Source organism: Microtus oregoni, unplaced genomic scaffold (genome assembly GCF_018167655.1).
Source record: "Microtus oregoni isolate MIOR12 unplaced genomic scaffold, Mior012 000055F_ref0000237, whole genome shotgun sequence".
Classification (NCBI taxonomy): domain Eukaryota; kingdom Metazoa; phylum Chordata; class Mammalia; order Rodentia; family Cricetidae; genus Microtus; species Microtus oregoni.
Genome location: NW_024543831.1, coordinates 1,467,839 through 1,483,323, shown reverse-complemented (window position 1 = coordinate 1,483,323; position 15,485 = coordinate 1,467,839). Strand labels below are relative to the sequence as shown.

General features: G+C 53.2%; 1 protein-coding gene across 16 annotated transcripts in view; it reads left to right on the top strand.

Annotated features, from left to right (window-relative positions):
* Phldb1 (pleckstrin homology like domain family B member 1) overlaps nt 1-15,485 on the top strand; it is a 49,001-nt gene that overhangs the window by 30,527 nt on the left and 2,989 nt on the right. For 4 of the 16 annotated variants that reach the window (XM_041638450.1, XM_041638444.1, XM_041638445.1 and 1 more), the window contains 14 exons: nt 590-700; nt 817-906; nt 1,455-1,598; nt 2,651-2,755; nt 3,072-3,242; nt 3,653-3,793; nt 5,060-5,200; nt 5,339-5,441; nt 5,867-5,911; nt 6,529-6,823; nt 6,907-7,030; nt 8,380-8,526; nt 11,223-11,339; nt 11,565-11,667. In XM_041638450.1, coding sequence (XP_041494384.1) covers nt 590-700; nt 817-906; nt 1,455-1,598; nt 2,651-2,755; nt 3,072-3,242; nt 3,653-3,793; nt 5,060-5,200; nt 5,339-5,441; nt 5,867-5,911; nt 6,529-6,823; nt 6,907-7,030; nt 8,380-8,526; nt 11,223-11,339; nt 11,565-11,667 — 1,837 coding nt within the window. The remainder of the gene's footprint in view (nt 1-589; nt 701-816; nt 907-1,454; nt 1,599-2,650; nt 2,756-3,071; nt 3,243-3,652; nt 3,794-5,059; nt 5,201-5,338; nt 5,442-5,866; nt 5,912-6,528; nt 6,824-6,906; nt 7,031-8,379; nt 8,527-11,222; nt 11,340-11,564; nt 11,668-15,485) is intronic. The other 12 variants (XM_041638446.1, XM_041638448.1, XM_041638458.1 and 9 more) reach the window with 9 other exon arrangements.

Sequence of the window (15,485 nt, the reverse complement as noted above, 5' to 3'; positions counted from 1 at the left end):
CAGTCTGGACTTACAGAGTGTGTTAAAGCAAGCTTGGACTATCTAGTGAACTTAAAGCCAGTTTGGATTATTTAGCAAGACCAAAAAACCAAGATCAGGCAGATAATATTACTCAAGTAGTATGGCATTCTTTTTAGGATGTAAGGAAATTCAGATAACCGAACAAGGCTCAGAGGCTACTTTAGGAAAATGGGTAGAAATGCAGAGTGGATCTAAACATTGTGAGAGAGAGAGCAAACCCCAGCAGGAAGTGGAGGGCCCGAATTCTAGTGGTGGGGAGTGGGGGGAGGGGGTCGGCAGAGGGCTCACTGTTCAGTGTTACGGCTTTAGGAACCATTGGCTACATGGTGAGGGAATAGAGGATTGGTTGCAGCTAGCTCCTCTAGTAACATAAGGTCACTGGGTGAGAGAGGAAGGAACGAGGGAAAGAGCTGACCTCTTTAGCCAGGATTCTTCTGGGGTGAGTTGAAGCCAAGCAGGAGAGTATGATGGTTACTGTCACAGACTCCTGGGTCTTTAGAAGGAGACTCAGCCAAACTTTGGGCTGAGTTATGTCCCTCCAGGGCCTTGTTTCATCCCGTTTCCTCAGGAGCGCCTTGCTGTACTGGACAGTCAGGCTGGGCAGATCCGGGCCCAAGCACTGCAGGAGTCAGAGCGTCTGGCCCGGGACAAGAATGCCGCCCTGCAGCTACTGCAAAAGGTAGCTGGCCTTGGGTCTCTGGAGAGAGTCACGGGGTGGGATTGCCAGCACAGGAGTTGGGTGCGGGTCCTCCCTCTTGGCTTCCATGGCTCTGACCCTGCTGTCCTGGCCTCCAGGAGAAGGAGAAACTGACCGTGCTCGAGAGGCGATACTATGCACTCACAGGCGGGAGGCCTTTTCCGAAGACCACCTCGACCCTCAAAGAGGTAACACGGCTGGCTGGGTTAGCCCCAGCGTTAGGCTTGGGGGATGCGGGAGACTCAGGAGCAAGGTGTGCCACCTTCATCTTGGGTGGTTGAGTGAGGTGCACTTCCTGTCAAGATTAGAAGAAGATGGCTTTGGGGGCTGACCTCTTCACAACCACCAGCCTCTAGTTGCCTTTGGCACCTCACACTTTTTGGGTGGCTGAGTTTATGTGAGAGGCTCAGGGTCCCTAGGAGGGGTGGTGGAGAGCTCAGAATTTGGAAAGGCTCAGGTCTGGGTGAACCTCGCTAAAGAGGAATACAGGGACCATGGATCATTACCCCAGGCCTCCTGGGCTTCTGTCTAAAGCTAGGCTTTCAGCCTAGAAGGAGGCCTTAAGTTGAATGGTTCTTTCCCAAATCTTCACATCTAATGTGGGAAGTCCAACTGGTTTCCCGACACTTCTCTCCTCTTCCCTGTCTTATTGCCCAGACAGCTTAGGTCTGGAGCAGGGGGTTGAGTTGAGCGTTAGGGGTGAGGCCCCTCTCACCCACCATGTGTCCTCTTGTAGGCTCAGCTGTCCATCTCCGTGTCCTCAGAGATGGGGCTGGAGAACAAGGCTCTGGGCCCATCCCTAAGGTCTTCTCAGGCTGGGGCGTCCTCTGTTCCCTTAACCCCTCCTGCTTCCTCTCAGCTCTGTCCAAAAACACAAGAGGTAACGGCAGCTGCTTGCCTGCTCTGCTTTGCCCTCTGCCTGTCTGCCTGCTAACCAAACTCCTGCCTCCGGCTCTTCCCAGGGAGGGCGGAAGGGCATGTGGCACCTCCTTGGGCTGGCAGTTTGAGAGGTGGTGTGAGTGTGCCATCTTGTCATTCGCGGAGTGCCTGGGCAGCCCATACTGGATGTTAGCGTGCGTTTGCGTTTGCTTGCGGTCTGCATGCCATTCTCTGATGCTCACGGCACACTGAACTCTGCCTCATCTTCCTTTTCTCTGACCCCAGAAGATAGCGTGGCTCTGGGGCTAGATGGGGTGCCCTGGATAGGCAGCCTAAGGATCATGTGCTTTGGCTAAGCTCACTGTGGGTGACCAGCACCCAGATCACCTCAAGGCTTGGGGACTAGGGATAGAGTATCCAGTTCCTGTCCTCCAGCCTCCAGTAAAGTGGACTGACGCTTTTCCAAGTACTTACCCAACCCATTTTCCTGCCTGCTCTCTGCCGACGCCAGGCCTGTTTCTCAGAGTTTGTCTCGCTCAGGCCTTAGTGGTCTCTTCACTCGCCTGTTCTGATGTTTGACCCTTGGGGACCTGTCCTCTTCCTGGGCAGTGCCATGACTAGTATTTAGCACTGCATGCGTGTGCCCAGCTGGGGATGCCCAGTGTGATAGAGGCAGATGGGACTCTAGGAGCTGGGTTCTGATTCTCACTGGGCTTTTGGAAGGAAGACCTTCTCTGGGCATCCTCACTTGCTCCCTGCCCAGGACCAATTCATTAGATGTTATGTTGGTTTTTCTCTGGGCATCAACTAAATGCTACACTCATCTCCAAAGTAGAGGTCGAGCAGAGCCTTCCATAGTCAGTTCTGCCTGCCTCTTTCAAGCCCACTTCCCCCCAGCCGTTGTGGCCATACTTGGCTGCCGAGTGCCCTGTTTCACTGTGGATTCTGCAGCGATGTGAAGTGGTAACTCTAGCCTGGCATGGAGTGTGGGGATATTGAGGACTTGATCGAACCTGTTAACCTCTTCTCTGTCCCCCACCCTGGGCACCCTAGGAGTATGTGAGCCTGGCTGAGGTTCTCCAGTTCTGCTTTCGCTTGGACCCCTATGCTTCTGCTGCCTGCCCTGCCAGACTCCCCCAGTCCCTGCCTGACAGCGAGGTACCAGCCACAGAGTGTACCCACCTATGCTCAGGGACCTCCATTGCCTCTCAGCCTGGGTGGGGGCCAGGGGCAAAGGGGTCTTGAGCTTGGCATAGAGGGTTGAACACAGTTCATCTTCTTCCGTGGGATCTTAGGAGCTCTCCTCAGCACCCAGTGGTCTGGGAAGGCCAAACCCTGTCTTTTAATCTCCAAGGAGACTCAGAGTTGACCTTCTAAGCTGCGACCTTTCTCCTCCCCAGTGGTCAGGGCCATATCTTGGGTTCTGCTCCCATTAACCTCTTGTATTCCCTCCTGTGGCTGGCCGCCTCTCAAGTACGTGACGCTTGAGCAGCTAAAAGTGATGTGGGGCACCTCACCCATGCCCCCAGCCCCTTCGCCAGGCCTGCCTTCCTGGGCTTCTACCTCCCGGCACCTGGTTCCCATCACCCGTCTTCCTCCCATGCTGCCCTCTTCTTCCTTCGCTTCCATCACGCCTTCATCTAAGGTTGGTGGTCTGTGTGTCCTCGCTACCCCCCATTCCATGGCTGGCGTGACTGTGTGTGTGTTGCCCCTGCTCACTGGCCTCTGAGTTTTAAGCCAGCTGAGGGCCTAAGGCTATGCCTGATGCCTGCAAGTGCTGGCAGCCTGGCAGCTGACAAAGCACAAGTCCGTGCCCTAGAACTTGTGTCCTGACTGTTTCTCTTTGCTCCCAGCCCAGTTCTGTGACTGTTGCCTTACTGTTTTTCTCTTCTTCTCCTTATGCTCTCCTCCCTCCCTCCCTTCCTCCCTCTTCCCTTCCTCCCATTTCCCGGATGCGGCCTCCCTTTCCTTTCCCTTCATGTTTTTCTTCTTCCCATCTCTCCCCTCCTGTCTCTGCCCTTCCTCTCCATCCTTGCCTTCCCCCTGCCCCTCCAGATGGAGAAGCTGCTGCTCCCTGCTGTAGACTTAGAGCAGTGGTACCAAGAGCTGATGGCCGGGCTGGGGACTGGCCTCGCTGCAGCCTCCCCTCGCTCCTCTCCCCCGCCTCTGCCTGCCAAAGCCTCTCGTCAGCTGCAGGTAACCTTCACTGCCTGTCTTCCCAGGTCCTGTTCCTGTCCGCTCTGAGCACCCGCTGCCAATCCTTCAGGCACAATGTACACCTTGTCATGTGGTTACCCAGCAGGACACGGAGGGGCCTGTAAGCCCAGAGAGGGCAACAAGGGTCTTTTCCTGGGCATCCATCTTGCCATTCTGGCACTTTGGGAAACTAGGGAGTTCAGCACCTGAGTCCAAGGGGGTTGGGACTGAGTGACCATTAGGAGGACATTTTCCCCAGAGTTTCTCACGTGGACTGGGGGCTTGATGTGCCCTTGGGCCTGCTGTCACTCAGGGAAGCTGCTGGTATTTTATACTCCCGGTCTTCTCAGGGGTGAAAAGAGGCAGAAAAGAGGGTGGCAGGTTCTCCGAAGTGACAGCTCTAGAAAGCCAGCTGTGACCACCATCATATCTGAGTCTCCAGCAGTATGCGGATCGGGGGAGGCACAGGCGCTTGTGCCACCAAAGTGTGCTCCCCTGCTGAGCCATAGTGCCTGTGATCCCACCTCTTCACTCATTCTTTAGTGATGGAGCTGGACCTCTGGGGCTGTGACCTCAGCTAACATCCTGTGGTCCCTTCGGGAGGATCTATTCATGTAAACACATGGGGTCCCTCTATCGGGTGCCAAGCTGGCTGGAGACTTTGACGGCTTTTGATGCATTGAATCCCCACCACAGGCCTTTGAGGTAGATGGTATTAGCCCTCATTGTATAGATCAAAGGCTGAGGCATGGGGGAACATGAAACGGTCTCAGCCAAGCCACTCAGCTCGGAAGCAGTATGGAGACTGGCGTTCCCGACTCCGAAGGGCAGATGTGCTGCATGTCAGCACCGCAAGGGAGTTTGGCGGGGGCTTCATCTAGCTCTGCCCTTTCCGTTACAGATGCAGGGTAGGAAGGTGTGTGGCTCAAGGCCACACAGCCTGTTAATGGCCTTCACTTAGTCTCCTGCAGAACCCTGTCCATTTGACACTAACTTCTTGCATGGGTCACTTCATAGGTCCTTCCTCAGATTCAGGCCTGGGCCAGAGATTGGCTCAGGGAGGAAGGACCTGGAAAGGTGTTTGGGCAGGCAGTTGCCAGTAGCTTCTGCCCACTGGGCTGACTCAGGAGGCTTGACTGCTGGAGCCAGAAGGGCTCAGAGGCCCTGTGCTGGGGTAGTGCCTTGGATCACAGCTGATCTAGGTGCCATAAAGCAGCAGCTGGTGGGGAAGTTGGGTGATCACTGGGCAATACCTTTCCCTTCCAGGTTTACCGCTCCAAGATGGATGGCGAGGCCACCAGCCCTCTGCCGCGGACACGTAGTGGCCCTCTCCCCTCCTCCTCAGGCTCTTCATCCTCTTCCTCACAGCTCAGCGTGGCTACCTTGGGCCGTAGTCCATCACCAAAGGTCTGAGGACATGTGTGGTGTCGGGGATGGAGACAGCCATGTTGGGCAGAGGCTAAAGCTGTCCGTGCAGACATTAGGCTGGGGATGGGGTCCCCTGAGCTCCAATACTAGCGCTCCTACATCCCCCCGACCCTGCAGAGTGCCCTGCTTGCCCAGAATGGCACCAGCAGTCTTCCTCGCAACCTGGCAGCCACGCTGCAGGATATCGAGACTAAGCGCCAACTGGCCCTACAGCAGAAGGGTAAGTGGCTGTAATGCCAGCCTGCCCCTGTCTCCATTCCCCGGGCAGAGCCTCTGTCACCTCGTGCACGCTCAACCCGCCCAGGTTTCCTGTCACTGGGATCTGGGCAAGAGCAGCAAAGATTCAGATCTCATGATGATCTTCCTGGGAGTTCTCAGAAGACCCCAGGACAGGGGACGCAGGGTCTGAGGACTTGTGACATCTTAGAGGGCCCATCTTTGACCAAGTAGGGTGGACATTGGAAGCAGTGGGTGGATGTGATGAGGCCCTCCAGCAATGGTTTCCTGAGACACTGGCTCTTCAGACAGGAGTCCTGTGGCTATGTGTGTTTCAGTTGTTTTGAAAGCCCATGTCTGTGCCTCTCTCTCCTCTTTTCCCCTCTGTGTCTCTCTCCTGCACCCTCTGCCCTGGGCCCCCCACACCAGTCGAGTCACTTCCTGCCGAGCCCCTCCCACCCGACGACCCAGCAGGTAGAGCATTGGTTACTCAGGACATTGCTTTGGCCAGGCAGCCCCTGTCCTGACATTAGCATGATGTGTCCTGCCCAGGCTCTGCTGCCTGCTGGCGTTACCCACCCCACCCCCACCCTCTGGCCTCTGCTTGGCTGGCTTCCGGTCCAGCTCACCTCCCTGTTGCACTCAGCTATGCTTTCCAGTCTCCTTGCCTTCCCTCCTGCTCTGGCTGCCATTGCTTCTGCATTGCTGGGGGCCTGCACTGTCTGGGGGGTTCCCACCAGCTCCCCTCCTCCCTCCCCAGCAGACATGGTGGGTGCATGTGCCCTGCTCATCTGTACAGGCCTCAGTTGCGAGCTGGAACAGCTGGCTGGCATACCGCCTGGGCACCACCAGGGCAGTCGTGTGCCCTGTGTGTGCCCGGGATGCTGGAAGAGGCCTGAAGTCAGACTGCAAACACTGGCCTACATGACTGTAGGGGCCACTGGCCTAGAGCTGTGGGAACCAGGCAGCTGTGGGGCAGGGGCTGCTCTGCGTTAGCCTCTTCCTGCCTGCCTCCTCTCTCTGTGATGCTCCAGTCTTCCCACCCCCGGTGAGTGAGGAGCCCTCTGTGAATCCCACTGCCCCTCCTGCAGGGCACCAGGTGATTGAGGAGCAGCGGCGGCGACTGGCTGAGCTGAAGCAGAAAGCAGCCGCTGAGGCACAGTGCCAGTGGGATGCCCTGCACGGTGCGGCGCCCTTTGCAGCAGGCCCCTCGGGCTTCCCAGCACTCATGCACCATTCTATCCTGCACCACCTGCCAGCTGGCAGGGAGCGTGGCGAGGAGGGTGAACATGCTTATGACACACTGAGCCTGGAGAGCTCAGACAGCATGGAGACCAGCATCTCTACAGGGGGCAACTCAGCCTGCTCCCCTGACAACATGTCCAGGTGCCTCCTCCCTCTAGCCTTCTGCTTGTGCCTGGCACCCTTGAGCTCACTTGACGAGCTCTCTCTTCCCCTTCCCTCCCTAGTGCCAGTGGTTTAGACATGGGCAAGATCGAGGAGATGGAGAAGATGCTAAAGGAAGCTCATGCAGAGAAGAGCCGGCTCATGGAGTCCAGGGTGAGGCTGACTGGAGCCAGGAGGCAGCAGGTGGTGAGCACGGAGCTGCCTTCCGCCTGCCGTACCCCAAGCCCTTCCACCTGCTGTACCCCAAGCCCTTCTGCCCACATTAACTTTATAGTAAAAGTTTGTATTTCTCAAGTGTGGTCTGGGAGACTTGGGCAGGCTACAGCGTCCCAACCCCTGGAACACAGGCAGTTGTCACTCTGTCCAACCCTGTGTTTCCTATAGGGTAGCTTCAGTCTCGTGCCCCATCCTATGGACCTTGTGGGAACCTAAGTAGGGGGACATTCTCCTTGGGAATAATTTGGAAAAGCAGAAAGTGGGGTTGAGGTAGAGAATCAAAAAGAAAAAGAAAGGCGGGTACCTAAGTCAGGGCAGAGATGTTGTTTAGTAGGACTGAGGAATCACAGGGGCTGGAAAAAGAGGAAGAACTGACCATATGGATGGAAGACCAGCTAAAAAAGATGTCTCCATGTTATTGACATCAAATTTAGGCAAATTTATAAACCTCTCTTAGAGGGAAAGTTAGAGATGATGACTACCTTTCCAGAGGACCCGGGTTCAAACATTCCCAGCACCCACATGGCGGCTCACACCTGCCTGTTAACTTAGTTCCAGGGAATCTGATACCCTCACACCAGTGCACATAAAATTAAATAATTAAAAGAAAAAGCTTACTAGCACATGCTCTAGGAATTCATGTAAAATTGTAAGAGCCTGGGGCTGGAGAGCTGGCTCAGCAGTGAAGAGGACTCGCTGCTCTAGCAGAGGGCCACAGTTTTCTATGACTCCAGCTCCTAGGAACATGACACCCTCTTCTAGCTTCTGTGGACACCTGCACATACATGACGTGCACGTGCTAGTGCACACGCACGCACACGCCGCATGGAGAAGTAAATAAAAATATTTATTTTGTTTAGAACCAGGTGTGATGGCATCCACCTCTAATCTCAGCACTTAGGAGGTAGAGGCGGATGGATCTCTGAGTTAGAGACCAACTTGGTCTACATAGAATTCTAGGCCAGCCAGAGTAACATGAGACCCTGTCTCCATAAAAGAAAGTTATACAAGACTCACTTTATTGAGTGCTATTTTTGTGCCGGAATCTGATGGCATATCTGACTTCTTTGAACTTTTACCCCATTCCCAGAAGCAGATTTGTTGAAGCCCAGTTTCCTAATGAGGTAGCTGAGGCGTGGAGAGTGACGGATTTGGTAGGGTGTAACCCATAACGTGCTGCCAGAGCCAGTGTTTGAAGCGTTAATCCTTAGCCAGGAGAGGGTGGTCTTTAATGACGTGCTTGCTTAGTGAGACCAGTGTCCAGGGTCTGTAACTCTGTGCAGGCCTGAGGGCACTGACCCCTCTTTTCCTTTCTGCAGGAGCGGGAGATGGAACTACGGAGGCAGGCCCTGGAGGAGGAAAGGCGGAGGCGGGAGCAAGCCGAAAGGAGGCTGCAGACTGAGAGCGCCCGCAGGCAGCAGCTGGTGGAGAAGGAAGTAAAGCTGCGGGAGAAACAGTTTTCCCAGGTAATGGTCGGCTTGACCTGGCTATGAAGCAGGCCCCTTGTGCCGGGCAGTGGAGCCCGACAGCCAGAAAAGATTACTGTGGGCTTCACGTGGGCAGCATCCACCTGGGACTCATTGGCGGCTACAGCAAACGCATGAGGGTTTGTTGGTGCTTGCGTTGGGGTGGGTGGGGTGTGGAGCTATCCACCCTCCTATGTGTCTCTGGAATCAGAGGGTCTGAAGAAAGGCACTCCTAAGCGACCACTACAAAGTCATATTTATAGAGAGAGACAAAGACATGGGATTCTGGGTACGCAGAGAGACAAAGACGTGGGATTCTGGGTATGCAGAGAGACAAAGACGTGGGATTCTGGGTACGCAGAGAGACAAAGACGTGGGATTCTGGGTACACCTCCAGAGTTACAGGATTGGTATGAACCAGGACAGCCGCCTTGGCTTCTGTAGGGCCCTGTTCAGTTTTGGTAGTCTATGCTATCTATCCCTTCTACCAACTGCCAATCTTGCATGGTACTCCTTGTGTACCAGCCCTCTTCTTCTCATAGGGCCTTTGGGCTCCAGTCTCTGTCACTTGTGGACAACCAAACTCTAATGGTTAGTGTATAACTTCTCCTCAGGCAAAAATCTCTCATTGCTCAAAACTAGACGTTCCCCAGGAGAGATGAGCAGGGGGAGGAAAAAAGGGGCTGAGCAAGGGCATCTATGTGTGTGCCTGGTCCCTCACCCCGTGAGTGCTATAGAACTCAGCCAGGCGGCTCCTGACTGAGTCTCCATAGTCTACCCCAAGCTAGGGTCCTCTGGGACCTCCCTGTAGAGGGACCAACAACCACAGCTCCCTTGTTTTCTGAGATGTGGCAACATAAAATCTAGGGGGTAGGACTCGTACTGGGCTTTGATAATTAAGAAACCTCCAGAAGCTATGCAGGGTGATGATGGCGCACACCTTTAATCCCAGCACTCTGGAGGCAGAGGCCGGAGGATCTCTGTGAGTTTGAGGGCAGCATGGTCTACAGAGTTAGTTTTAGGACAGCCAGGGATACACTTAGAAGCCCAGTCTCGGAAAAACCAACCAATCAACAAAACAAACAAAACAGCAACAATTAAAAACAACAACAACAACAATATAAAAGAAAAAACCCACGGGGCTGGAGAGATGACTCAGAGGTTAAGAGCATTGCCTGCTCTTCCAAAAGTCCTGAGTTCAATTCCCAGCAACCACATGGTGGCTCACGACCCTCTGTAATGGGGTCTGGTGCCCTCTTCTGGCCTGCAGGCATACACACAGACAGAAAATTGTATACATAATAAATAAATATTAAAAAAAAAAAACCACACAATTAGAAAAAAAAGAAACCACCAGTGGGGCTGGAGAAATGGCTCGGTTGTTAAGAGCATTTACTGCTTTTGCAGAGAAAACAGGTTTTGGTTCCCAGCAACCACACAGTGGCTCACACAGCTGTAATTCTTCTCCCAGAGGGTCCTGGTGCCCTCTCTGGCCTCTGAGCACGCTCCTGTGTGGTACACATGTCTGCAGCAGATACACTAACACACATAAAATAAGTTAAAAAAATCAGAAACTCTGGAGTTTTTCCACCATGGTCTAATCTTTGTCAGAGACCTTGTTCCCTTTCCTGTCCCCGCCCTGACACCTCTCAGACCCTGTCCTTCAGCCTCTGTCTCTGAGGCTAGGGCCTGGTAGGAGAGGAAGCCATCTTTGCATCTCTTGCAAGTTGTATATTTTATGTCATTTGTGACATTTCCCTTACTTGATTTTGTTTGTTTTTGAGACAGGGTTACTTTGTGTAGCCCTGAGTATTGTGGAACTTGCTCTGCAGGTCAGGCTGGCATTGAACTCACAGAGATCTGTCTGCCTTTGTCTCGCCACCCGGCAACATTTTAAGGTTTTTCTGGAAAAGCAAGAGTAGAAAAATATCCCAGTTAATGGAGAATTCTTACTAGTAAACAGAGATGAAGTAGACCGTAGTGATTGTCTAGAGTCTCTATGTTAAATATTCGGACACTAGAAGAATATAATGCAAACAAATCACTAAGCAGATTATTTTACTCATTTTTCTTTCTTTTTAGAGAGAGGTTCCTCTGTCTTTTAATTATATTATGTGTTTATGTATGTGTGGAGGGGGAGATGTATGTACAAAGGTCAAAGGACAACTGTGAGTTTCTCTCCTTCTACTATGTGGGTCCCAGTAATCAGGTCATCAGGCTTGGCAGCAGGCTCCTTCACCCACTGAACCATCTCTGTTTGTCTTCTGATGGTGGGGATGGAACCCAGGTCCTTGAGAGTGCTAGGGAGGTGCTCCTCTCTGACCTGCAACCCAGCCCTGGAGCACAGATCTCCCCCAGGACTTGTTTTCCCCAGGACACATTCACATCTGGCCTCTTGTCATTCTGTCCACAGGGAGAGGAGGGGCAAGAAGACAGCAATGGCTGTCAGTGTCATAGGTGGGAGAACCAAGGCAAGGAACTGGCTGGTCAGCATTTTGCCCAGGCCTAGGTTGAGTCAGCACAGGTATGCCAGGTCTCCACGCTGGTCCCAAGTCCTGTGAAGCCAGTGACAGCCACAGGAGTTGAGAGGGGGTGACGCTAAGATGTGGGAGTTCCAGGGCTAAAACCGAGCAACGAGAATGAGGGAACAACGAGAAAAGAGGAATAACTCTGCCATCCCTGCCCTCTGTCCCCAGGCACGGCCTCTCACACGCTATCTGCCCAACCGGAAGGAGGACTTTGACTTGAAGACGCACATAGAGTCATCAGGCCATGGGGTGGACACCTGCCTACATGTGGTGCTTAGCAGCAAGGTACCAGCCTGTGTGGCTCAGGCTGTGGGAGGGAGACCTTGGAATTTTGCTTTCAGGCTGTCCCGGCATAGTCAGGACTGTCCCAGTCCCTGTGTGCTAGCCTGAGACGCTGGGGACGACCTCTGCCCATGCAGACAGAGGCTATGGTCTCTGCTAAAGGAGCCGCTTGGGAAGAAAGGCTCAGGCTCCACACGTGTATAGTTCTTCAGTGTTACTCTCCACCAGGTCTGTCGTGGCTACTTGATCAAGATGGGCGGCAAGATTAAATCATGGAAGAAGCGCTGGTTTGTCTTTGATCGGCTCAAGCGCACCCTTTCCTATTATGTGGGTGAGTTCCCACAGACTGCCCTTGGGCCAGTCAGGGCTGGGACTGCTGGGCTGCAACAGCTGGGTTGGCCGGTCTGCTAGAAGGAAGCCAGGCTTTCAGGTAGAGGGCTCTCCTCTGAAAATGTACGGAGTGTACCTGGTTCACATTCCTTCATTCTTCCACGTAGTCCTCGCTCTGCGGTGTTGTGGGGAATCTGGTAAACTCCAGTCCCTATTTCAGGCTCTGGTGACAAGATGGTTATGCTTTCTTCCTTGGTGCACACTGTCAGGAAGGCAGGGGCCAAGCAGAGAGTTAAATACGGTGTGTGGGTTTCCTTGACAGGGAACACCCAGACACGGGGTACAAAATTTGGCCTGGGAACTTCCCCTTGTTCCCCCTCAGAGACTTGGAGATAGTCGGTTAAACAGCATCAAGGACTCTGGGGACATCCCAGGAACCAGGGACCTTATTCAACTCTGCTCTTCCTCCCCCTCACCCGGTCTCTAGCATAGACTCCTATCCCGGGAATAGCTTTGGACTTTGCTGTTTTGAGCATGAGGTGCCGTGTGGTCCGAAGTCAGCAAGGGCTAGACTGTGCTGTGATCAGTGGTCCTCCGGGTCCCTTCCTGTGCATGACATGAATTTGCTGTGCCTTGTGGGCTGCTTGTCTTTGCTACACAGTGAACCTTTCTGGAACATTGCTGGTCATAATAGCAGAGAGACGAGAGGGGTTTGAGGGGCTTTGCATTGACCCAAAGTGCCTCAGCTGGGAAGTAACTTGTGCTCCACCTGCCTGCCAGTCACTCAGCCCCACCACCTAGAGAGCTGGACAGGGGAGGGCTGCAGGGTCAAGAATGCCCAGGCCCCATGCCTTGCCTGCTCCCTCTCACCTTTTACCCACTTGGGAAGCCTTCCCTGATCACCCTCAGTCCTAGATGTGGAGAGACCAGAAGCCTAGGTGTAGCTAGGCTAGGACAGTAGAGGGTCCTTGTCAGCCTGGGGAAGCAGAGCTCCGCTTCACACATGGAGAGGCTGAGGTGCATTGAGCTAGGTCCAGAAGAGAGGCTAGGCTGCAAGGGAAGCCTCGTCGAATGTCATAGCAGATGCAAGTCCTGCTAATCCAACACATGTGTGATCAGGACTCTGTATGCATCAATGTGTCTCATTTTTGCCAAGAAGCCCTACATTGACACCTACTTTGTGTGTAAGAAAAATGGGACTCTTCGATTCCCCGACGGGGCACCAAAAAGAAAAAAAAAAGAAAGAAAAATGGGGCTCAGAAACGCTAATTGTCGAAGGTCTCACAGCAACCACAAGGCGGAGCAGAGGGGAGAGACAGCCACTTGTGGGGACGAGGCAGGAGGAAACCAGCAGAGGCAGAAGGGGCAGGAAGCAGGGAGCTGGCTCTGACTGCATGCCAGGTGCTGGGCTGGCACTTGGCAAATACGATCTCGCTTCATGTCTGTGAAACAAAAGGAGACCACATTTAGGCGGACAACAGAAACAGAGAAGGAAGCCGGCCAGGAGAACAGACATTTTAAGCCCAAGGTGCCGCTGCAATGATAGATAATTGCCAGAAGGCCTAGAATGATGTGGCCCAGAGGCCGTTTGACTCTGAGACACAGATTTGTGGAGAGAAGGCGTTCCACCACAGATTGCACAAGACCAAGGATAGGTGGGCGGGGCGGAAGTGTGGGCAGGAGCTGTGACTGTTTCCAGTGAAAGAAGAAGGAGGGGGGCGGCTGGAGGGCCGCCAGGTTTCTCAGGTCAGAGGAGGAAATGTTGAGACGGGTGTGGGCTACACCAGGACCTAGGTGTGGCTTGCCCTTTGGGCCTGCATCCTCTTCCTTCTTACAGGAAATCCCAACAGAGCCTAACCTGGGTAAACCCCTCAGCCGCTCCACCATCCCTGGGGTGGTTCCCACCCTCCTCAGCACTCCGGCAGTCATCCCTGTCTGCTGGGTGACATCAGCCGCAAGCGGAATGCTGTAGTGACAGATGCCGTTCACTGTGCCAGACTCCGCTGGACGCTCTGTGCTCTCGCCTTTCACACTCTGTGACACCCTCAGATGTGCAGGGTTTTCCCAAGCTCGTAGCCACACTGGCAAGTCACTAGGCTGTGTGCCTGCATCTTCTCACGGGGCTGTAGCTTCCTGGCAGAAGGGTTTGTGTTTTCTTTTTTAGATGCCAGTACCTAGGACTCCGTCATCCTTCATTCAGTAATTGAGCACCTGTTGTGTGCCTGGCACGGAGCTATTGCTGTTGGAGGATTCGCGATTGTGTGTTGTAGCGGTCTGCAGTGGGTCTTGAAGCTTGGTTAGGAGTTTGCCAAGAATGTGGAGGGGAAGAGATGGTCTAGAGTGTGGAGAGTGGGGCCGCTAAGGGGGCAGTGAGAACGTGACCAACTCCATGGGGCTTAATGTGGAGGATGCTGTGAGACAAGCTGGAGGGGGCATTGACACCCAAGTCTATGCCAAGACTAGCTGGCTCCCCAGGAGGAACCGTGGGAGACGGCTGTGCAATGACGTAGCAGACTGGCTTTCAAAGCTCATCCCCCAACATTGGGGCAGATGAATAGCAGGACTGGAGGTTGGGGCAGGACCTTAGGAGGCTAGAGCAGGGGATTGGGCCTGAAATAACCTGGAGTGTAGGAAGGGACCCAGGGGAGGAGCTTCTAGTAGCTGTCACCTCTGAGTTTAGTGATTAGCATTGTCATCTCCTGCAGGACTCAAGCTGGTGGCTGAAGGTGTCAGTAGTACCATCTGATGAGTGGTTTTTGTTGCTTTTTATAAGTAAGACACCATCTCATGTAGCCCAGGTTAGCCTCAAGCTCACTATGTAGTCAGAACTGGTCTTACACCCTTCCCCGTGTTTCTCAAACGTTAGGATTTTAGGTATGCACACATTCCAGCAAACAGGATTCTTACTCCCTTTTCATATCCAAATGGTAGCAGCGAATACATTGTTCTGTTTGCCTTAAGGTATCTTAGCAGTCTGTTTCAAATACATCTACCACTTTGTACTTAACACTTGGTGTGTTTTATAGATATCCCATGTTCCTTGGGGCTGGAGAGATGGCTTAGTGGGTGGAGCACTTACTGCCCACACATGAGGACCTGGGTGCAGATCCAGTCCTCTGTGTGCCCCATGCACCCCTGTTACCCCAGCACTGTGACAGATGGAGACGGAGGACTGCTGGGGTTTTCTGGCTGCCAGCCCAGCCCCAGGTCCAGTGAGAGACCCTGTCTCAAGGGAATATGGTAGAAAGTGACATCCTTCTCTGCCTCTTGAGTATATGCACACGGGCATGCACATCCTTGCACGGGTGCCTACGCAGCACACACAAACATGCTGTACCATCATATCCAACAGCAGCTGTACACTCTTGGATTCCAGCACTACAAAGGCAGGAGGATCTCTGTGAGTTTGAGGCCAGCCTGGTCTACAGAATGAGTTCCAGGACAGCCAGGGCCACACAGTATTACACTGTTGTAAATCTGTTATTTTATATTAAGTCAGATAAATTATGTTTTGTTATTTGGTTCTTGTCACAGGGTCTCACTACATAGCTCTGTTTGGCCTGGAACTTAGTATTTAGACCAGACTGACCTCAAACTCCCAGAGTTCAGCCCACTTCTGCCTCTGCCTCCTCCTGAGTGCTAAGATGAAACTCTTTCTAGTTTATTATTTGTGTTTAAGTTAAAATGTAATTATTATTTTAGAGGTTTTTTGTTGTTGTTGTTGTTGTTTGTTTTTTCAGACAGGGTTTCTCTGTGTAGACCTGACTCTCCTGGAACTCACTCTGTAGCCCAGGCTGGTTTCAAACTCAGAGATCCGCC